We start from the raw sequence: 22919 nt of genomic DNA, 5'->3' as shown, positions 1-22919 counted from the left end.
ATAGATATGTACTGAATATAATATACAGATGGCTGTTACTATAAACAGAATTTTACAGATAGATATGTACTATGAATATATATACAGATGGCTATTACTATAAACAGAATGTTTACAGATAGATATGTACTGAATATAATATACAGATGGCTATTACTATAAACAGAATGTTTACAGATAGATATGTACTGAATATAATATACAGATGGCTGTTACTATAAACATAATTTTACAGATAGATATGTACTATGAATATATATACAGATGGCTGTTACTATAAACAGAATGTGAGCATAATATACAGATGGATATTACTATAAACAGAATTTAACAAATAGATATATGTATAAGTTAGGCTAATGAGCAGTATAACAATGGATTTAAAGTAGTGCAAATAAAGTTTGGACAGAAGCTATCCGAGTGAGTGCAGTGGAAAGTAATTGCATATTACAGTTAAGGTACGATATTGCAATGTATATATAACAGTCGGTACTGTAAATAAACAGTCGGCAGTGCAAGTGAGCATATTCCAGTCAAGGTAGTAGTGCAAGATGCATATGTAAACAGTTGTTACTGTAATAACAGTCAGCAGTGCAAATGAACATTATAGTATTGCAAATAACAAATAACAAAATGGAGGCAGGTGTGAGGAGGGAGAGGAGAGTCAATCAGTATATGAGGGGAGTGGGATCAATGAGGGTTAGAGTTTAATAAAGAGACAGCTCTGGGGAAAAAACTGTTCTTTAGTCTGCTGGTCCTGGTCCGGAGGCACCTGAAACGCCTGCCGGAAGGCAGGAGAGAAAACAGTCTGTGGGCTGGGTGAGAGGAGTCCTTAAGGATGCTGCGAGCTCGATGCAGACAGCGTTTCCTCTGGATGTGCTCGATGGCAGGTAGTGGAGTCCCAGTGATGCGCTGGGCGGTTTTCACCACCCGCTGCAGTGCCTTGCGCTCTGCAACAGAACAGCTCCCATACCACACTGTAGCACAGTTGGTCAGGATGCTTTCTATTGCACAGCGATAGAAGTTCACCAGGATAGTGGAGGAAAGCTGATTCTTCCTCAGTGTCCTCAGGAAGAAGAGGCGCTGGTGAGCCTTCTTGACCAGGCTGGAGGTGTTGGTTGTCCAGGTCATGTCCGCCGAGATGTGGATCCCCAGGAACTTGAAACTGGAGACACGCTCAACAGCCATTCCATTGATGTGGATGGTGTCGTGTGTGCCTCTTGACACTTTCCTGAAGTCCACGATGAGCTCCTTCGTTTTGGTGGTGTTGAGGAGCTGGTTATTTTCGGTGCACCATGTGGCCAGGTGCTTGATCTCCTCCCTATAGGCAGTCTCATCGTTGTTGCTGATGAGACCAATCACCGTAGTGTCGTCCGCAAACTTGACGATGGAATTAGATCCGTACACAGGCTTGCAGTCGGAGGTGAAGAGGGAGTAGAGGAACGGGCTTAGCACACAGCCCTGTGGTACACCAGTGTTGAGTGTGATGGATGTGGAGCAGTTGGAGCCTGATCGAACATTCTGGGGTCTGTTGGTCAAGAAGTCCAAAATCCAGTTGCACATGGAGGTGTTGAAGCCCAGGTCTCCAAGTTTGGCTATTAACTTAGTTGGGATGACAGTGTTGAATGCTGAGCTGAAGTCAACAAACAGCATGCGTGCATAAGTGTTCTTATTGTCCAGATGTGTGAGCACAGAGTGCAGTGCCATGGAGACTGCATCCTCTGTGCTCCTATTGCTACGGTAGGCAAACTGGTGTGAGTCCAATGTGGATGGTAGAGAGTCTTTTAGGTGTGCCAGGACCAGCCGCTCAAAGCACTTCATTACGATGGGTGTGAGTGCTACAGGGCGGTAGTCATTAAGGCACTTCGGGCTGGAGTGTTTTGGCACTGGCACAATGGAAGTGCATTTAAAGCATGTTGGTACAGTTGCTTGGGCAAGAGACAGGTTGAAAATGTCTGTAAAAACCCCAGCGAGCTGCTCCGCACATGCCCTGAGTACGCGTCCAGGGATGTTGTCTGGTCCAGCAGCCTTGTGCGCGCTGATCCTGCTCAGTGCATTGCAGACATCTGTGGAGGAGAGTGTGATCGGTGGGTGGTCAGCTGAGGATTTGAGCTTGGTGGCAGTTTCTCTGTTGTCTCTTTCAAAGCGAGCATAAAAGTCATTTAGCTCGTTCAGGAAGTTGACATCAGTGGCTGCGGGGGTGGAGTGAGAGGGTTTGTAGTCACTGATGGCCTGAATGCCCTGCCACATGCGCCGAGGGTCAGCGTTGGAAAAGTGTCCCTCTATCTTAAGCTTGTAGCAGTGCTTGGCCTCTTTGATGCCCCTTTTCAGATTTGCTCTGGATGTGCTATAGGCTTGTGCATCTCCTGATCTGAAGGCAGTATTGCGTGTCTTCAATAGGAGTCGCACTTCCCTGTTCATCCATGGCTTCTGATTTGGGTATGTGGTGATCTGCTTCTGGGTTGTAACACTGTCAATGGTGGTATTAATATAATCCAGTACAGAGGAGGTGTAGCAGTCAATGTCCGTGTGAGAGCCACTGGTGGCTTGAGAAGCAAACATACTCCAGTCTGTGTGTAGAAACCTTTCCTGGAGTGAGAAATCTGCCCCCGCAGGCCACACCTTGATGGTCTTCACTGATGGCTTCACGCGATTGATCAGAGGTGCGTATTTGGGGGTGAGGAACAAAGAAAGGTGATCTGACTGTCCCAAGTGGGGGAGGGGTGTCGCGACGTAAGCTTCAGCCATGTTTGTGTAAACATGGTCTAAGGTTTTGTTTCCTCTGGTGTGACAGGAAACATGCTGGTGAAATTTCGGTAGCACTGACTTTAAGTTTGAATGATTAAAATCACCCGCAACAATAAACGCAGCTTCCGGGTGAACGGTCTGTTGTTTACTGATGGCTGCGTGAAGTTCTTTCATAGCAAACTTGGCATCAGCATCCGGGGGAATATAGGCTGCAGTTATAATAGTGGAAGTGAACTCCCGCGGTAGATAAAACGGTCTACATTTAACCATGAGAAACTCAAGGTTAGCTGAACAATGTCTCCCAACAATAGCAGAGTTTGTGCACCAAGCTTTGTTAATGTAAATGCACAATCCACCACCTCTGGTCTTACCGGAGCCATGTAATGTTCTATCCGCCCGGAATGTATGGCGTCCCGCTAGCTCAATAGCGTTGTCCGGTATTCCGCTGTTTAACCATGTTTCCGTGAAAATTAGAACATTACAGTTCAAAAGTCTCTTGCTGTATGTGATGTTGAGTCGAATCTCCTCCATTTTGTTCAACAGCGACCGTACATTGGCAAGGAAAATGCTGGGTAAAGAGAGCCGGTGTGGTGTTAGCTTTAGCTTAGCTCTTAGTCCTCCGCGCTTCCCCCGCCTTTGTTTACGATCTCGCCGGCGCCTGCGAGCACTTCCGCCCGGCCGGGCAGAGTGCATAGCCTCGGGTGATCTGGCGATCTCAGGAAGGAGTCGAAGGTTGTCCATAAAACTGTCGGAAATTCGCAAACCAATATCCAAAAGCTCACCTTGGGTGTACGATGTTAAGGCACAACTGTTCTGGACGAACAGACCCGAAATGAGCAAGAAAAATACTGCTAAATTACAGAATCTGGAGAGACCGCGAGCCTCGCGATGTACTCGCGCCGCCATCTTGGATCATATGTGTGCAGGTTTGTAATTCCCTACAAACCAAGCCTAAACAAAGTACTAGTCTTTCCTTATAAATTTTTATACAGAATTGTATTTTATTTTGTCACTTCACTTCGGGGTAGGTACGCGAAACGAATTTCCCGAAAACGCTTTATCTGCAGACTGGTAAGGGGATCCTCCATAGGGAGAGACTAGTTGGCACTTCAGCACTGCGTTGTCATCAGGTCCAGGCGCAGATCCTTCGTCAGATCTGGAAACGGCCTGGATCCGGCAGGCTGCGGGAAACCTCGGGATAAACAAATACACTAAAATTAGTGTAGATGCCATTCTTCTTATGATGTAATGAGTACATCAGGATTTATGGGAAGTGTTCCCGGTTCCAGCTGACCTAATCTATGCAGCCTAACATTGAATTATAGAAGTCTATAATGTATTATGTGAACGCTATGTCAAAGAGATGTGTCTTTAATCTAGCTTTGAACTGACAGAGTGTGTCTGCTTCCCGGACAATGGTAGGAAGACTGTTCCAAAGTTTTGGTGCTAAACAGGAGAAGGATCTATCGCCAGCAGTCTCAAAGACAACAGACTCAGGGATTGTTTCCAAGGTTTACTGCTGCCCAAGGAATAACGTAAAACTGTAAAAATAGAAAATACAGAATCCAAAATGTACAGAGTCAATTACATGTTCGCATAAGCACAACAAAGGCTTTTACATCGCATATAGTTAGCATCAACTATATCAGAAACAGATTGTGCAATTCACGAAACAAAGAAAACTAATTTACATCTGGTATATAAGATATAACAATTAAATATGCATATGAATTATAATATAGCAACATCTACATACCGAACGTGCCTTCAAAACAACTTAAAGGAGCAATAGTAGCCATGACCGCATGCTCTTCCTTGCCGTTGGGCTCACATTTGTGATGTCATCATATATGGGGTCACTTTACTACAACTTTTATATGGAATGGATGCAGAATGTTCATATAGAACAGCACATTAACACTCTGAATGATGTCTCACATTTCAGTCCAGTGTCGCGTCAGTCTCAGTTGTGTATCTACCCGTCCTCTCCTGTAACTAGTCCTGCTGTTGTGTGTGTTGCAGCCAGTGTTGCTCCCCAGTGGCCACGCGCCGTACTACGCCACCTCCACTCTGGTAAGCTCATACTCTTACCATACTCTATAGTCGTCGACATCAGTGTGAGTCACAATCTACTTTTCTGCATTTTTTATGTATTTTAAGCCCATTGTCGAATAGGCTATTCCAGGGTGACACACAAGTTTTTAAAGTGCCCCATTATACTATTTTAAAAGTTCCTAATGTTGTTTTAGAGTTGTGAAACAACCACAGTTGTTTCAGGTTCTCATGCATCCAAGGTAAAAAAAAACAACACTTTAATTTTCTCATAATCTCCACTGCAGCATCAGCTCTTTCCTCTCAGAGTCTGAAACACTTCGATAAAGATTCAGTCTCTCTAAACCCCGCCTCTCTGAGAGCTGCTCTGCTCTGATTGGTCAGAAAGCAAACGCTCATTATCATATCTGAATCTCAGTGATCTGAAACTCTTGATCACAGTGTTACGAACCGTACCGATGGCGTGGGTTGTACCGTATCAATCTCATCAAAGTGGATTTGCTTTTTCAGCAGAAAACAGCGTCTTCTCGACGGGCATTATGCAAATGAGTAACAAACCTACGTAGACTCAGCAGGAAGTGAGACTGAATTACTGACGACTCGTTTCAGTTCAGAATCACTTCTTTCTTTTAGGAGACAAAAAATCCTTGATCTTTGAAACTTTGCAGACCTTTTACATCCACAAACAGCTTTTATTACACCTCGTGTGAAAGGATATATCTCAAAAAGGGTGAACTTTAAAATTTGGAGACGATCCACCAACATGCTCTTTTGAGAAAAAAAAGAACATGTATTTCATGCATGGATGCTGTAGCTTCTGACAGCACTGCATGATCTGTATTTATAACTATATAAATCTATAGTTTGATGCTCGTTTCAGAGTGAAGCGCTGCACTGTTGTGTTCATTTACAAGTGAGCCGCTCTCGATCCAGTGTTTTCCACAGCGGCTCATAATAACATGAGTAATGTGTAATAATAACAGTATAGTGGCAACGATATGCGTCTGTTCATTCATTCTTGTCAAAGTTACCCGCCGAATTGACAACACTCTGACCTCAGACGCACGTCCGTTTACAAACCAATCAAGATGCAGCCCACATAGATGATGACGACAGGACGCAAGTATGCCATGTAAAGTTCTTTAGTGCGCTCGCATAATTGCAATGTGAAACCAAGCCAAAACTTACTGAATGTATAAAATGTATCAAAACATGAACTTTGGTTCGGACCTTGGTGCGGACTTTCAGGTGTGAAAACGCCCTAAGTCTGGGTCGCTTATATCCTGCATTTGGGAACAAATCACGCGCCAGCTCCAATCTTTCCTGCAGACATTGCAGAGGGAGAACTAGTCACTGCATTTGATCACATTATGTGTCTGAGTTTTCTGAGTGTGGTTTGAGATGGACCCGCCTCTCAACGTCAGTTCTTTCTCTGATTAGTTACGTTAGCTGTCAGTCAGATCGTGTTCCTTTGTAAGTGGGTGGTAGTTGGTCGGATAAAGTTGCTGTGTGACCTCATGCTTATAGTCAGACTCTTTAACCGTAGAACCTGCTCGTCAGATTTCTGTCAGCACAGGTACGTTAGTCCAGATGTTTCCACAAGAGTCATGTGACTCCAGCTGAACAGACCGACAGCTTGTTCTCCATCTCCCTATCCTGCTCTCACACCAGCACAAATATCGCCATAGTGATGGAAGGGATGTTGGTCTCCATAGCAACAGGACCACTTCATGTTTTTTTTATTCCAGTGAGGGAAAGGGAGAGAGAGAGAGAGAGAGAGAGAGAGAGAGAGAGAGTGTGTGATGTAACCCTTTATTGAATGTTTTCTTGATTTTGCGTAGTGTCTCAAAAATCACTTACGGTACGGCATCTCTATTCTATTCTATTCTATTCTTTAATCTGCATTATGGTTTCCTATGAAAATTCTGTGAGAGAGAGAGCGAGAGAGCGCGCGGGAGACACTGTGAGTGTGTGTGTGTGTGTGTGAGTCGCTCTCGCGGCAGCAGGATGAAGCTCCTCGAGCGCGTCTGTAGCTCATTTCTGTGTATCTCTCGGCTCTTTTTGCTCTGGTGATTCGGGATGAAGCAGAAGATGAAACGACATTGACACACTGGAACTGCTGTCATCATCACCTTCATCCTCATCTTCACCATCACCTTCATCAGCATCAGCATCTGTCAGTGTAGAGCGCCGGTCAGCGGCTGGTGGATTCTCTCCTAAATCTCCCTCTAGGACTCTGATTGATTCGGTTTGGAGTCGGTGTGACTGTGTGTGTGTGTGTGTGATGTAATCCCGCGGTTCTGACGTCATGTTCGTCTCCGTTTGGTATGCAAAGAAGATGGGCCGAAGATTCATCAGCAACGTGCGCAAAGCCAAGAGACACAGACAGAGCGTGACGGTGAGAGAGTGTGTGAGTGTGCGAGTGTGTGTATGTGTGTGCGAGACAGCTGTAAGTGTGAGTGAGATAAGTGAGTGAGTGTGTGTGTAAGACAGTGTGTGATAAGTGAGTGTGTGTGAGACAGCTTCGAGTGTTTGTGTGTGTGTGAGAGACAGCTGTAAGTGTGAGTGAGATAAGTGAGTGTGTGTGTGAGACAGATTTCAGTGTGTGAGACAGCTGTGGGTGTGTGTGTGTAAGACAGTGTGTGATAAGTGAGTGTGTGTGAGAGACAGCTTTGAGTGTTTGTGTGTGTGTGAGAGAGACAGAGAGAAAAATGAGTGTGTGTGAGACAGCTGAGTGAGTGTGTGAGACAGATATGAGGTGTGTGTGTGTGTGTGTGTGTGTGTGTGTGTGTGTGTGTGTGTGTGTGTGAGACAGCTGTGAGTGTGTGAGACAGATATGAGGTGTGTGTGTGTGTGTGTGTGTGTGTGTGTGTGTGTGTGTGTGTGTGAGAGAGAGAGACAGCTGTGAGTGTGTGGCTGTGAGATAAGTGTCTGTGATTGTGAGAGCTGCGACTGTGTGTGTGTGTGTGTGTGTTTGAGACAGCTGTGTGTGTGTGTGTGTGTGTGTGTGTGTGTGTGTGTGTGTGTGTGTGTGTGTGTGTGTGTGTGTGTGTGTGTGAGAGAGAGAGAGACAGCTGTGAGTGTGTGGCTGTGAGATAAGTGTCTGTGATTGTGAGAGCTGCGAGTGTGTGTGTGTGTGTGTGTGTGTGTGTGTGAGAGAGAGAGAGACAGCTGTGAGTGTGTGGCTGTGAGATAAGTGTCTGTGATTGTGAGAGCTGCGACTGTGTGTGTGTGTGTGTGTGTGTGTGTGTGTGTGTGTGTGTGTGTGTGTGTGTTTGAGACAGCTGTGTGTGTGTGTGTGTGTGTGTGTGTGTGTGTGTGTGTGTGTGTGTGTGTGTGTGTGTGTGTGTGTGTGTGTGTGTGTGTGTGTGTGTTGAGACAGCTGTGTGTGTGTGTGTGTGTGTGTGAGAGAGAGAGAGACAGCTGTGAGTGTGTGGCTGTGAGATAAGTGTCTGTGATTGTGAGAGCTGCGACTGTGTGTGTGTGTGTGTGTGTGTGTGTGTGTGTGTGTGTGTGTGTGTGTTTGAGACAGCTGTGTGTGTGTGTGTGTGTGTGTGTGTGTGTTTGAGACAGCTGTGTGTGTGTGTGTGTGTGTGTGTGTGTGTGTGTGTGTGTGTGTGTGTGTGTGTGTGTGAGAGAGAGAGAGAGAGACAGCTGTGAGTGTGTGGCTGTGAGATAAGTGTCTGTGATTGTGAGAGCTGCGAGTGTGTGTGTGTGTAAGACAGCAGTGTGTGTGAGACAGCTGTGAGTGTGTGAGACGGATATGAAGTGTGTGTGTGTGTGTGTGTGTGTGTGTGTGTGTTTGAGACAGCTGTGAGTGTGTGTGTGTGTGTGTGTGTGTGTGTGTGTGTGTGTGTGTGTGTGTGTGTGTGTGTGTGTGTGTGTGTGTGTGTGTGTGTGTTGAGACAGCTGTGTGTGTGTGTGTGAGACAGCTGTGAGTGTGTGAGACAGATATGAGGTGTGTGTGTGTGTGTGTGTGTGTGTGTGTGTGTGTGTGTGTGTGTGTGAGAGAGAGAGAGAGACAGCTGTGAGTGTGTGGCTGTGAGATAAGTGTCTGTGATTGTGAGAGCTGCGAGTGTGTGTGTGTGAGTGAGACAGCTATGACTGTGTTTGTGTGAGTGCGAGACAGCTGTATGTGTGTGTGTGTGTGTGTGTGTGTGTGTGTGTTACTTTAAGGAATACCATGGTACTACCATCATGTTAGTGTCTGTTACTAACAGAAATCATGTTGTGATGAGGTTACCGGTGTAAATGATGTATTTTTATGGTAAGACTGTGTTCTTGTTGTGTGTCTTGTTGATTGTTGCCAAATTTCTGCTGAGGACTGCATCGTCTCCATGGTGACCAGAGTGATAGTGTGATGCATCCTGTGAAGATGTTGTCATGGCAACTGCATGCGTGATCACTGTGATGTCATGCATGAGTGTGAGTGTGTGTGTGTGTGTGTGTGTGTGTGTGTGTGTGTGTGTGTGTGTGTGTGAGTGTGATCTCTTGCTTATGGACATTTGGCCTGTGATGAGAGGATGGCACTGTTACCATGGAAATGCTAGTTCCTAATAAACTGGATTTTCAAAGAGGACTCATCATATGTTGCCATGCCATCCTCTGTCCTGTCCTGTCTGTCTCTCTGTCCTGTCCTGTCTCTCTGTCCTGTCTGTCTGTCTCTCTGTCTTGTCCTGTCTGTCTGTCTGTCTCTCTGTCCTGTCTGTCTGTCTCTCTGTCCTGTCTGTCTCTCTGTCCTGTCCTGTCCTGTCTGTCTCTCTGTCCTGTCCTGTCTGTCTCTGTCCTGTCTGTCTGTCTCTCTGTCCTGTCTCTCTGTCCTGTCTGTCTGTCTCTCTGTCCTGTCCTGTCCTGTCTGTCTCTCTGTCCTGTCCTGTCTGTCTGTCTCTCTGTCCTGTCTGTCTGTCTCTCTGTCCTGTCTGACTGTCTCTCTGTCCTGTCCTGTCCTGTCTGTCTCTCTGTCCTGTCCTGTCTGTCTGTCTCTCTGTCCTGTCTGTCTGTCTCTCTGTCCTGTCTGTCTGTCTCTCTGTCCTGTCCTGTCCTGTCCTGTCCTGTCTGTCTCTCTGTCCTGTCCTGTCTGTCTCTCTGTCCTGTCCTGTCTGTCTGTCTCTCTCTCTGTCCTGTCCTGTCTGTCTGTCTGTCTCTCTGTCCTGTCCTGTCTGTCTCTCGGTCCTGTCCTGTCCTGTCTGTCTCTCTGTCCTGTCCTGTCTGTCTGTCTCTCTGTCCTGTCCTGTCTGTCTCTCTGTCCTGTCCTGTCTGTCTCTCTGTCCTGTCCTGTCTGTCTGTCTCTCTGTCCTGTCCTGTCTGTCTCTCTGTCCTGTCCTGTCTGTCTCTCTGTCCTGTCTGTCTCTGTCCTGTCTGTCTGTCTCTCTGTCCTGTCCTGTCTGTCTCTCTGTCCTGTCCGTCTCTCTGTCCTGTCCTGTCTGTCTCTCTGTCCTGTCTGTCTCTCTGTCCTGTCTGTCTGTCTCTCTGTCCTGTCTGTCTCTCTGTCCTGTCCTGTCCTGTCCTGTCTGTCTGTCTCTCTGTCCTGTCTGTCTCTCTGTCCTGTCCTGTCTGTCTCTCTGTCCTGTCTCTCTGTCCTGTCCTGTCTGTCTCTCTGTCCTGTCCTGTCCTGTCTGTCTCTCTGTCCTGTCTGTCTGTCTGTCTGTCCTGTCCTGTCCTGTCTGTCTCTCTGTCCTGTCTGTCTCTCTGTCCTGTCCTGTCTGTCTCTCTGTCCTGTCCGTCTCTCTGTCCTGTCCTGTCTGTCTCTCTGTCCTGTCCTGTCCTGTCTGTCTGACTGTCTCTCTGTCCTGTCTGTCTCTCTGTCCTGTCTGTCCGTCTCTCTGTCCTGTCTGTCTGTCTCTCTGTCCTGTCCGTCTCTCTGTCCTGTATGTCTGTCTCTCTGTCCTGTAGGTCTGTCTCTCTGTCCTGTCCTGTCTGTCTCTCTGTCCTGTCTGTCTGTCTCTCTGTCCTGTCTGTCTCTCTGTCCTGTCTGTCTGTCTCTCTGTCCTGTCTGTCTGTCTGTCTCTCTGTCCTGTCCTGTCCTGTATGTCTGTCTCTGTCCTGTCTGTCTCTCTGTCCTGTCTGTCTGTCTCTCTGCCCTGTCCTGTCCGTCTGTCTCTCTGTCCTGTCTGTCTCTCTGTCCTGTCCGGCTCTCTGTCCTGTCTGTCTCTCTGTCCTGTCCTGTCCGTCTCTCTGTCCTGTCTGTCTCTCTGTCCTGTCCTGTCCTGTATGTCTGTCTCTCTGTCCTGTCTGTCTGTCTCTCTGCCCTGTCCGTCTCTCTGTCCTGTCCTGTCTGTCTCTCTGTCCTGTCTGTCTCTCTGTCCTGTCCTGTCCGTCTCTCTGTCCTGTCCTGTCCGTCTCTCTGTCCTGTCTGTCTCTCTGTCCTGTCTGTCTGTCTCTCTGTCCTGTCCTGTCTGTCTCTCTGTCCTGTCCGTCTCTCTGTCCTGTCCATCTGTCTGTCTCTCTGTCCTGTCTGTCTGTCTCTCTGCCCTGTCCTGTCCGTCTCTCTGTCCTGTCCTGTCTGTCTGTCTCTCTGTCCTGTCTGTCTGTCTCTCTGTCCTGTATGTCTGTCTCTCTGTCCTGTCCTGTCTGTCTCTCTGTCCTGTCTTGTCCTGTATGTCTGTCTCTCTGTCCTGTCCTGTCTGTCTCTCTGTCCTGTCCTGTATGTCTGTCTGTCTCTCTGTCCTGTCCGTCTCTCTGCCCTGTCCTGTCCGTCTCTCTGTCCTGTCCTGTCTGTCTCTCTGCCCTGTCTGTCTCTCTGTCCTGTCCTGTCTGTCTGTCTCTCTGTCCTGTCTCTCTGTCCTGTCTGTCTGTCTCTCTGTCCTGTCTGTCTGTCTCTCTGTCCTGTCTGTCTGTCTCTCTGTCCTGTCTGTCTGTCTCTCTGTCCTGTCTGTCTCTCTGTCCTGTCCGTCTCTGTCCTGTATGTCTGTCTCTCTGTCCTGTCCTGTCTGTCTCTCTGCCCTGTCTGTCTCTCTGTCCTGTCCTGTCCTGTCTGTCTCTCTGTCCTGTCCTGTCTGTCTGTCTCTCTGTCCTGTCCTGTCTGTCTGTCTCTCTGTCCTGTATGTCTGTCTCTCTGTCCTGTCCTGTCTGTCTCTCTGTCCTGTCCATCTCTCTGTCCTGTCTGTCTGTCTCTCTGTCTGTCTCTCTGTCCTGTATGTCTGTCTCTCTGCCCTGTCCTGTCCGTCTCTCTGTCCTGTCCTGTCCTGTATGTCTGTCTCTCTGTCCTGTCTGTCTGTCCTGTCTGTCTCTCTGTCCTGTCCTGTCCTGTCTGTCTCTCTGTCCTGTCCGTCTCGCTGTCATGTCCTGTCTGTCTGTCTCTCTGCCCTGTCCTGTCCGTCTCTCTGTCCTGTATGTCTGTCTCTCTGCCCTGTCCTGTCCGTCTCTCTGTCCTGTCCTGTATGTCTGTCTCTCTGTCCTGTCTGTCTGTCCTGTCTGTCTCTCTGTCCTGTCCTGTCCTGTCTGTCTCTCTGTCCTGTCCGTCTCTCTGTCATGTCCTGTCTGTCTGTCTCTCTGTCCTGTCCTGTCTGTCTCTCTGCCCTGTCTGTCTCTCTGCCCTGTCTGTCTCTCTGTCCTGTCCTGTCCGTCTCTCTGTCCTGTATGTCTGTCTCTCTGTCCTGTCCTGTCTGTCTCTCTGCCCTGTCCTGTCTGTCTGTCTCTCTGTCCTGTCTGTCTCTCTGTCCTGTCCTGTCTGTCTCTCTGCCCTGTCTGTCTCTCTGCCCTGTCTGTCTCTCTGTCCTGTATGTCTGTCTCTCTGTCCTGTCCTGTCTGTCTCTCTGCCCTGTCCTGTCCGTCTCTCTGTCCTGTCTGTCTCTCTGTCCTGTCCTGTCCGTCTCTGTCCTGTCCTGTATGTCTGTCTCTCTGTCCTGTCTGTCTCTCTCTCTGTCCTGTCTGTCCGTCTCTCTGTCCTGTCCTGTCTGTCTCTCTGTCCTGTCTGTCTCTCTGTGTTGCTGCAGTCCCTCTAGCGCTGTAACAGCAGAACTCATCAAATTGCTTTAATTAAAGTTCTTCAGCTCCGTTACTGAAATAAGCAGGACGTTAATTACCCTGCTCGTCTCTCTCAGGTTGTTTAGGAGAGTGGTTGTGAGTCTTTAACGTGGTTTGATGATGTTGTGTGTGTGTGTGTGAGAGGCTGATTCTTGGAAAGCTTTTTTTTTTTTTATAGCGCTTTGTACATTATAGATTGTTTCTGTAAAGCAGCTCTACAGAAGACAATAGAGTCCCTTGTCACTTTTTCTGATTACTTGTTCTGATTACCTAAAAAGATACTTACTTTATCTTCATATTCTTTGGTCACAAATTAATAAGTTATATATCCTCTCTTGGTCATCTGATGTCATCAGCCATTCTTATGTTTCATATAGAGACACTTTCACCATCCAATCAATCCTCATGGATAAGATCAAGCCCCGCCCCCTCCAGTTTTTGCACACGTCTCATCAGTTTCAGCCTTATGGACATTCAGTTTAACATTAGTGATGAAGGACTCATGGTTTCTGTGAGCGTCACTGAAACTCTTCTGAGATTTGTTTGAGTCCATCACAGATCATGTGTCAGCGTGTTGATTATAACACCAGGGGCCCTATCTTGCACCCAGCGCAATTGACTTTGTACACCGACGCATGTATTTTGCACCCGAACGCAGCGGACTTTTCCCTCGACAGACGCACATCGGTAAATTAGGGAATGAACTTGCGCTCCCGGGGGCGGTTCAGTGAAAAGAGGAGGCGTGTTCCGGCGCAAACGTTCCCTGATGCTATTTTGCAGGTTTAGAAAACAATTCCGCCACTGACCAGGAGAAACCTCGTCTAAAGTCAGTGAACGTTGCGCATGTTATTCAGATGCTATTTTAAGGGCGCTTGCTTGGCCATAATCAATGTAGCCTGTGCACAACGCACACACACTTTGATTCTCTCATCTACACAGAAGCAGCAGTTTTCATTTTTGCAAATCATACATTATTACAAGGAAAAATATTCCACACGAGGGAAATCATTGTTGTGTCCATGAAGATGTGAAAAAATAGGCATAAATCTAGCTTACACATTTGCCCAAATTATGATACGCCTATTTAACCAAAGCTAATTTGGGTGTGTTTCTCCATCCCCAATGTCACTTCTCTGTGTTTTACGGCCCTGACGAGAACGGTGGTCTCCTCGGCTGTGAACCGCTCCTGGTGTGCGCCTGACAAATCCGCCTGACAAATCCACCGTTATAATAGCAATCCGCCATGGAACAAGCGCGCCATGGAACACTCCACTGTTTTTTCATATTAAACTATGTTATTTCCTTAACTAAGACGAGTCGATACATACCTCTCTCGTCTCAGTGCGTGCACTCAATCGCTCTGGCGCGCGGCGACACTTCGATAGCACTTAGCTTAGCCCAGTTCATTCATTAGGGACCAAACAGAGATGAAGATAGAAGCGACCAAACACCTCCACGTTTTCCCTATTTAAATACAGTTACACAAGTAGTTACACGACCAAGTATGGTGACACAAAATAAAACGTGGCGCTTTTCTAAGCGGGTAAAAAGGATAACTATAATGTATGGCGGAATAGCACTTGGGACTCGGGAGCACTTCGACTCGGCGCAGTAAAACGTTGGTTCTAATGACAGAAGTGAGAGGGAGAGGGGGAAAGGATTTTTCAGGCGTGACTTTTTACTGCGCCGAGTCGAAGTGCTCCCGAGTCCCAAGTGCTATTCCGCCATACATTATACCGTAAAACTTCAAATAATAGCCCGGGCTTTAATTTTCCCAAATCGCCGAACTGCACCGGCTTGTATTTGAGACAGGCGTCTATAAGAGACAGGCCTTTAATTCAGTGTTGATGTTGTTCATTGAGTGTGTAGCACATCCATAGAATTAAGGCTGACAGACAGAAAGTTTACCACATTATATTACGTTTTATTTATAATTCGAATGTGTTTAACAAATCAGTTAATGTAAGAATTACATTATATTGCGTCGTGTCACGTCTAGGACAACTCGAGGTAACGATATCACACACCGGTCGCGCACTTGCTCAGTTTATGGCCAGCAATATTTTTATGTTTAAGGACATTATGGAGTTAATATAATGTCTGTACTGTACTATGTTATGATTGTACTGTACAATTAAATACAATCGTTGCTAAGTCTGCAGTCTGAACACTTTACCTCAGAGCGTCCGTTAACTGAATGAATAGATAATATCATAATACCTCGAGTTGTCATTGACGCAGCGTGGCGCTTCTCGTCTTGTGTGCGAGATTATTGGCAGTATAAAACAAACATTCATTACTATCATCTTCACCGCGATACACCTCAACTACAAGTTCATTGGCGAATTCCTCCTCGTCGCTCCCGTCCACTTCTCCCTCTCCGCCTTGCTTGCACTAACAGCTCCCGCCCAGATGCGCACGGCTCTCTTGCGTGCGCAATCTGCACCATAGAACTGGTTTAAAAAGATGATCTGAAGATTAAATACAAACCGAAACAAAAAAACCGACCAGGCCTCTATTTGAGACCGGCGTTTATTTACCCAAACCTGTCGTCACACCGGGCGTTTAAAAGAGACAGGCGTCTATTTGGGACTCGGCTATTATTTGAAGTTTTACGGTAGTTATCCTTTTTACCCGCTTAGAAAAGCGCCACATTTTATTTTGTGTACTTGGTCTTGTAACTACTCATGTAACTGTATTTAAATAGGGAAAACGTGGAGGTGTTTGGTCGCTTCTAACTTCATCTCTGTTTGGTCCCTAATGAATGAACTGGGCTAAGCTAAGTGCTATCAAAGTGTCGCCGCGCGCCAGAGCGATTGAGTGCACGCACTGAGACGAGAGAGGTCTTAGTTAAGGAAATAATATAGTTTAATATGAAAAAACGGTGGAGTGTTCCTTTAAAGGGAATGTGAGATGTCACTCTGATTGGTTTATTTAACTTTACGCCCAAACCACACCTATGAGTAATGAAGCTACTTCAGACCAACCCATTTTAGATTTGCGTCTGGCGCAAGAGTCATTTATCCCGCCGGTATAATAGTAACAGCGCCCAAGACCCGCCCACAAAGTTACTTGCGCTTCGTGTTTGATACTTGCGTTTCAGATCGTTAAAATAGGGCCCCAGAACAGACAATAGAAGCTCAATGAATAAAGATACTGATGGTTGAGTGTGTCTCTCTCTCTCTCTCTGTCTCAGATGAACGGGATGGACGGAGACGTTGAATATGAGGAAATCACACTGGAGAGGGTTTGAGACGTCTCTTACTTTTAACTCTTTGATCATATCAGAGCACTTCTGCATGAACATCAGTGTGTGTGTGTTTAGGGTAACTCTGGTCTGGGCTTCAGTATAGCCGGTGGGACTGATAACCCTCACATAGGAGACGATCCCAGTATCTTCATCACTAAGATCATTCCAGGAGGAGCCGCAGCACAGGACTGCCGGCTGAGGTAAAACTCCTGCACCAATCTTTTTTCACTGTAATGGAACTTTGGGGTGGAGGTGCATTGGCAGGACAGGTGAGATTCACTGTGTCTTTCAGGGTGAACGACAGCATTCTCTTTGTGAATGACGTGGATGTGCGTGAAGTCACTCACAGTTTTGCGGTGGAGGCGCTGAAGGAGGCGGGGCCGATCGTCCGACTCTACGTGTTGCGTCATAAACCGTCCACAGAGAAAATCACAGAGCTGAAACTCATCAAAGGTCCTAAAGGTGCGTGAGGGGCAGCAGGTGGGCGAAGCTGATGTTTTCAGCTGATCTGATTGGCTGCTCTCCTGTGCCGCAGGTCTGGGCTTCAGCATCGCGGGCGGCGTCGGGAACCAGCACGTCCCAGGTGACAACAGCATCTATGTCACCAAGATCATCGAAGGCGGAGCCGCGCATAAAGATGGACGGCTGCAGATCGGGGACAAGATTCTCGCTGTGAGTTTGGGCAAACTTTTAATGTAGATCTTTGAAAAACATCAAACAATAAATGTCATGGTCTACAGAAAACAAAAATGCATTCTGCCAATGGGGTCAGAAAAATAATCTTAATTCAGAGGGAAGGTTATTTTTCTGACCCCACTGGCAGATTTTTCCTGTTTTATGCACAAACTCACTTTGCAATTTCCAATTTTAAAATCATTTAGCTTCTCCAGTAAATGTAAACATGTTTACATTTACCAGCCTGCAGCTCTGCAGATTTCTGCTTGAGAGGCAACACCCCAGAGGTGACAACACTCAGCCCAATGGGGCATGCTGGTCTTGGGACTGGTACGCCAAGATGATGGCATCCACTATCCAGTGGGCCAGCCTCTGCTTGGAGACAACCTTTCCCTTCTGCTGACCTCCAAAGGAGGCAAAGAGCTTCTAAAGCTCTGCATGCGGTCCAAAAAACCCAAAATAAAGAGTGTGAGAAAACGTTACAACGTAGATGCACAGGACACAGCGATTAGAATGCTGGGTCTGCCTCCTTCAAGGGCAGTGCTTGCAAGTTTACCACCTGGTGCCGGAAAGGAATGGTGGGAACTTATCCAGCCTGGGGTCTCAGGATTATGTGAGAGTCAGCCGGTCCAAATTTCATGCACGTTTCTCTGACCGAAAATGCAGGTACCTCACCTTCTTGATACACGTGTGCACAGTCAGGAGCGTTGTCTTGAGAGACAGGATCTTAAGCTCAACTGACTGCAGTGGCTCAAAGGGCGCTCTGTGTAGGGCTTTAAGCACCACAAAGAAGTCCCAAGAGGGGATGAGGTGTGGCCGAGGAGGATTCAGCCTCCTCGCACCTCTCAGGAACCTGATGATCAAGTCAAGCTTTCCCAAAGACCTACCGTCTACTGCATCATGATGTGCCGCAATAGCAGCACTGTGGCTCTAGGGCTCTGGCTTGAGTGATTGTGTCCACCACTGCTGGTGGTAGACCACTTAAGTCTGCATCGTCCCGTCCACAAACCACACGTAGAGGTTCCAGAGGTCTGGAATGTCTCCACATACAGTAACTGGACCACCTGGGGGTGAAGTCTCTGTTCTCCCGGGAGCGTGAGCTGTTGTGAGAGTGCATCCGGTACTCGATTGTGCTCACCGGTAATATGTAAATGGAATGGAGCGAGTATCTGCTGACTTTAGAGGAGGAGATGGTGGGTGAGTTGCGACAAGCGACATGAACGTAGACCACCCTGGCGGTTGATGTATGCCACCGTCACTGTGTTGTCCGTCCAGACCAGCAACAATGGTCAAAACTGGCACAAGGCCAGCGGTACTGCTAGCAACTTCAGGCAGTTGATGCCACCAGGCACTGTTGTTGTGCGAATGAGCGGGCCGGAGCACGTTAAGAGTTTTCTGTTAGAACGGTGTCGTGTTAGCGGCCCCTAAGTTAATAATTAATGATCTTTGCAACGGAAGTGAATCAATCAAAACTAACTTTAGCTGGATAATAACTTTATTCTAGAGCTGCTGTAAAGCCAAAAAGTCTCTGTTACTTTCATTTCCTATTGTCACTGTAAAGCTGCTTTGAAACAATCTATATTGTTAAAAGCACTATATTAATGAAGGTGACTTGACTTGACTTTTTCAAGGTGTTGGAGTCTCAATCTCAACATCGCGATGGCCATGTTTTCGCATTGAGAACATGTGTCATCGACGAATGCTGGCTCAGCAAGCTTTCGGCCCAGACACGCGAGGCAGTGATCGTGGCTGTAAGACGGGTAAGCAGCATCATCCGTGCTTGCTCTTTTAGGAAACTGCTCTTTTATTAGTTGAAGTGCCCAGGGGTGCGATCGCTACTCTTAACCGTGTAAGTTTGCTCTCTTATGCGACACACAATGGGACATCGACAAATGCGGCGTCTCACCAACACAGAACTGCTTCCCCTTCTTGTCAGCTCACACGCAAGTGGATTGGCTGAGCGCTGAAGTGATCAAACACACAAGCTTATATACCCGTACATGTACGGGGAGTGGCTTGCCATGCAAATCTCACTCGCCAATGTCCAATGACTTGTTTTGTTACCACTCGAAGGCGATTGGGCTATCAAGTGAGATCCCCTGCGTCAATCAGTTCTGACGTAATGTCGAACGTGACTGACTGATAGGGAACCCTGGTTCAGTGTGGCCAATCTCTCAGTTTCGCCTACAGTGTACCAGTAAAAACACTGTATGAGAGGCAACCGATGGTAGTCATGGATGTTCAGGGGTGCAGGTTAGTTGTATCAAATGATCTACAGTCATTAAGTGTGTGTGTGTGTTTAGGTGAATAACATGTATCTAGAGGACGTGATGCATGAAGACGCAGTAGCTGCACTGAAAAACACAGGGGAAGTTGTGTATCTGAGAGTAGCCAAAACTCTTCATCATCATCATCATCATCATCAAGACGCCTACAACCCTCCTGACATCACCAGCTGTGAGTGCATACACACACACTCTCTCTCACGCACACACACACACACGCTCTGACGTCTGTGTCTTCCTGCAGCCTATGCTCCTCATATGGACATGTCTGATTACCCACAAGCCCTCAGTCCCTCGTCTCCGCGCCATTACTCGCCCATCCCTAAAGGCCTCTTGCTGGGAGACGAGGACATTCCCAGGTGACTACACTCATGTTTATGCAAATATGCAAATTAACACATATCATAGACACTTTCTATTGCTTCTATAGTTCTTAAGCACCAGAGAAACAAGTGTGCAGCCATCTTTAGAATTTTGTGTTTGAACTTCCGTTTTTGTGGTATAGCTCTGAATATTTCTATGGCATTGAAGAGTAATCAGCTGGTGAAGTGGATTTACTTATTGTAGAGTTCACAGAAGTTATAATGAGCATTGTAATGTTTGAAGCAGATAGGGTTGCCAACTTTCTGAAATGGAAATAAGGAACGGGGGGGGTGGGGGGGTGACCGGTCCGGTGACATGCCCCCACGGAAGAAAAAAATAACCCCTGAAATGATGACTGAATATTGTGATGACTTCTGGTGAATATTGTGGAAACTAATTGATACATTTAGATAAATATATTTCATACATTATAGCATATTATAATACAACTTATTAGGCCTATATATTTATAGAATAGCAAAGTAAGCCTAATCAATATACAAGACTGAACCACATAGATGTGAAATATAAAGGCTATCATGATCATTTTGCCAACATGAACCATGGATTTGTTTACTTTATAATACGTTTTATTTTTAACTTAACCCTCATGTGGTGTTCATGTCATTTTTGACTGGAGAAGATTTTCTTTTTCCTGAAAATACTAGTTAATGTTATCGCATTGAACTGAAACTTAGTGACTTTGTTCACAGAGACTATAACAACTTGTCCAAATTTATTTTATTTTATTTTTTACTTTTTTTGTGTTGTTTTTTTCACCTTGTTACACCTATGGTGTTCCCGGTCAAAAATGACAGGCCTACACAAAATAGCTTATAAATCCCTCGTTATGCTATATTATCCCCAAAAATTGGATTCAATCTTTTTATCAACTTGTTTTCTTTCAATTAGGACTGGTTTTGTATTCAATTTTCAAACAGTTTAATTGTAGGAGTCATTTATCTGAGCTTATGCACCTCAGTTTTTGAGTGAAAAAAGCATTATTTGTTAATAATTTTGGCAATATTGAGAAAAATATGAAAATAAATTGCACTGTTGATCACACTAGTCTACTTTAATGTTTAACCAGGAAATTTCTTTTGAAATGCTTTTATTTTGTACAAAATGACACAGAGTCACACTTGTGGTGTTCCCGGTCAAAAATGATGAGCCTACACAAAATAGCTTATAAATCACTTGTTATGCTATATTATCACCCAATATTGGATTCAATCTTTTTGTCAACTTGTTCTCTTTCAATTAGGACTGGTTTTATATTTCTATTTGCATCTGATTAATCGTAGGCCTCATTTATTTGAGAGTAGGCATCTAATTTTTTTAGTAAAAAAAACATTATTTTTGAATAATTTTGGAAATTTTAAATAAAATCTGAAGAAAATTGGCACTGTTGATCACACTAGTCTACTTTAATTTTTCACCAGGAATTTTGTTTTGAAAAACTTTTATTTTGTACAATATGGCACAGAGTTACACTTGTGTTGTTCCACTGGGCCATTGAGGGCCATTGTGGGCCATTGTTTCAATGGGCCATTGAAAGTGAATGGGAGAGACCAATGCATCCAATGAATGGAACAACACAAAATATGTATCATTTTAAAGCTTAGAATCTCAGCTTTTTAATGCGTCTAATCACTTTGATCAACTCCTAACGACTGCTGAGTTATCACCCTAAAACTGAGTGTACCCCCTGCAAGCGCCACCTAGCTGTGAAATAAATAATCATAATATTTTTTAAAACTATTACCTTGATCAACTTAAAATAGGTGTCATTTGAAAGCTTAGAGTCTGAAATTTACAATGAATGTAGCCAATTTGATAAACTCCTAAGTAGTGCCGAGTTATTTGCTGATAATTAGAAGAAAAAAAAATCATAATTTATAAACTACTTTTTTGTACTACATTCAGCAATATGTCAAATACATCATACAGCTCAGATAGTCCTGTGTCATATGTCATTTGAAAGGTCTCAATGAGTAGAATACAACAAGCATAATTGTTTCAGGCTTTTTACTAAACTTGAGCTAGGTTTTTCTAAAAGAAGCCCTTCAAAAGACCCATGTGTAAACCATGTATGGATTCTGAATTTTAGACACATTTCCGCTCGTAACTTCATGAAACATGCTCCGATTGTGGAAAATGACACATCATTATTTACAGCAGATGCTTACAATTAAAATGAGTCAATACTCAACATAATCCATAACTCAGAACTAAAGATATTCCTCATGGAGTTCTAACACAAAAAAATACCACAGACGCACAGACTCACGTAGCCAATCAAGGTAGCTTAGACTTGGCCTTTTTACTCGTATCTTCATGAAACATACATCGGTCATGAAAATTGGCACATCGTTATTTACACCCGGAGCTCACGATTAAAAAGAGCCCAAACTCAATATATTCCATCAATAAGATCTAAAGATATTCCTCATGGCGTTCTAACACAGAAAATACCACAGACGCATCTAGCCAAGTATATATTCATGAAGCACTCACTTTTGGTTTTCGCTCATAACTTCACGAAGCATGCACAGATCGTAGAAAACTGTACATCATTATTTTCAGCAGACTATCATGATTAAAAACAGCCCAAACTCAGCATAATCCATCACTCAGATCTAAAGATATTCCTAATGGAGTTGTAACACACAAACCCCAACAGGCGCACACAGAGCCTCGAATATAGATGTAGCCTAGCACTTATGTCGCGTTTTAACTCATAACTCAATGAAGCATGCATAAATTGTGGAAAATGGCACATCATTATTTACATGAGATTGTTAAGATTAAAAAGAGCCCAAACTCACCATAATCCATCACTCAGATCTAAAGATATTCCTCATGGACTTCTAACACATGTCTCTCCCATTCACTTTCAATGGCCAACTGAAACAATGGCCCTCAATGGCCCAGTGGAACACCACAAGAGTAACTCTGTGCCATTTTGTAAAAAATAAAAGTTTTTCAAAACAAAATTCCTTGTGAAACATTAAAGTAGACTAGTGTGATCAACAGTGCCAATTTTCTTCAGATTTTATTAAATTTTTCCAAAATTATTCAAAAATGTTTTGTTTTTTACTCCAAAAATTAGATGCCTACTATCAAATAAATGAGGCCTATGAATAATCAGATGCAAATATACATATAAAACCAGTCCTAATTGAAAGAGAACAAGTGGACAAAAAGATTGAATCCAAGATTGGGTGAAAATATGGTATAATGAGTGATTTATAAGCTATTTTTTATGGGCCTGTCATTTTTGACCGGGAACACCACAGGTGTTATAGGGTTTTGAACACCACATGAGGGTTAAACAAATACAACATAATAACATTCAAAACTCATCGGTTTAGACTGCATTTGAAGAAAAATAAACAGTAAAAAACAGTATTCATTGTCCCTCACGCATTCCAGCCACGGGTAGCTGCTCATTTTCCCATTCAATTCTATATTTTTGTGCTCTTTTCTTTTTCGCCGGCTGCTCGGAGGTAAGAGTCATTTTTACATTTCCCGCTGTTGTCACTTGACGTCATCGTTGCTACGATACGTGACTCACAATG

The 22919-nt window shown here is 45.2% G+C and overlaps 1 protein-coding gene across 4 annotated transcripts in view; it reads left to right on the top strand.

The window, feature by feature from the left end:
* Positions 1 to 22919, top strand: part of dlg4b (discs, large homolog 4b) — a gene marked incomplete at its 5' end in the record, with an annotated part of 75080 nt that overhangs the window by 33400 nt on the left and 18761 nt on the right. For 2 of the 4 annotated variants that reach the window (XM_084428422.1, XM_084428423.1), the window contains 6 exons: positions 15962 to 16012; positions 16091 to 16215; positions 16308 to 16477; positions 16551 to 16687; positions 18994 to 19147; positions 19220 to 19334. In XM_084428422.1, coding sequence (XP_084284548.1) covers positions 15962 to 16012; positions 16091 to 16215; positions 16308 to 16477; positions 16551 to 16687; positions 18994 to 19147; positions 19220 to 19334 — 752 coding nt within the window. Of the gene's footprint in view, positions 1 to 4770; positions 4822 to 6793; positions 7199 to 15961; positions 16013 to 16090; positions 16216 to 16307; positions 16478 to 16550; positions 16688 to 18993; positions 19148 to 19219; positions 19335 to 22919 lie in introns of those variants that run through there. The other 2 variants (XM_084428425.1, XM_084428424.1) reach the window with 2 other exon arrangements.

This window comes from Rutilus rutilus (genome assembly GCF_951802725.1).
Source record: "Rutilus rutilus genome assembly, chromosome: 13".
In the NCBI taxonomy this organism is placed as follows: domain Eukaryota; kingdom Metazoa; phylum Chordata; class Actinopteri; order Cypriniformes; family Leuciscidae; genus Rutilus; species Rutilus rutilus.
The sequence above is the reverse complement of the archived record's forward strand: the minus strand, read 5'-3'. Positions and strand labels throughout refer to the sequence as shown.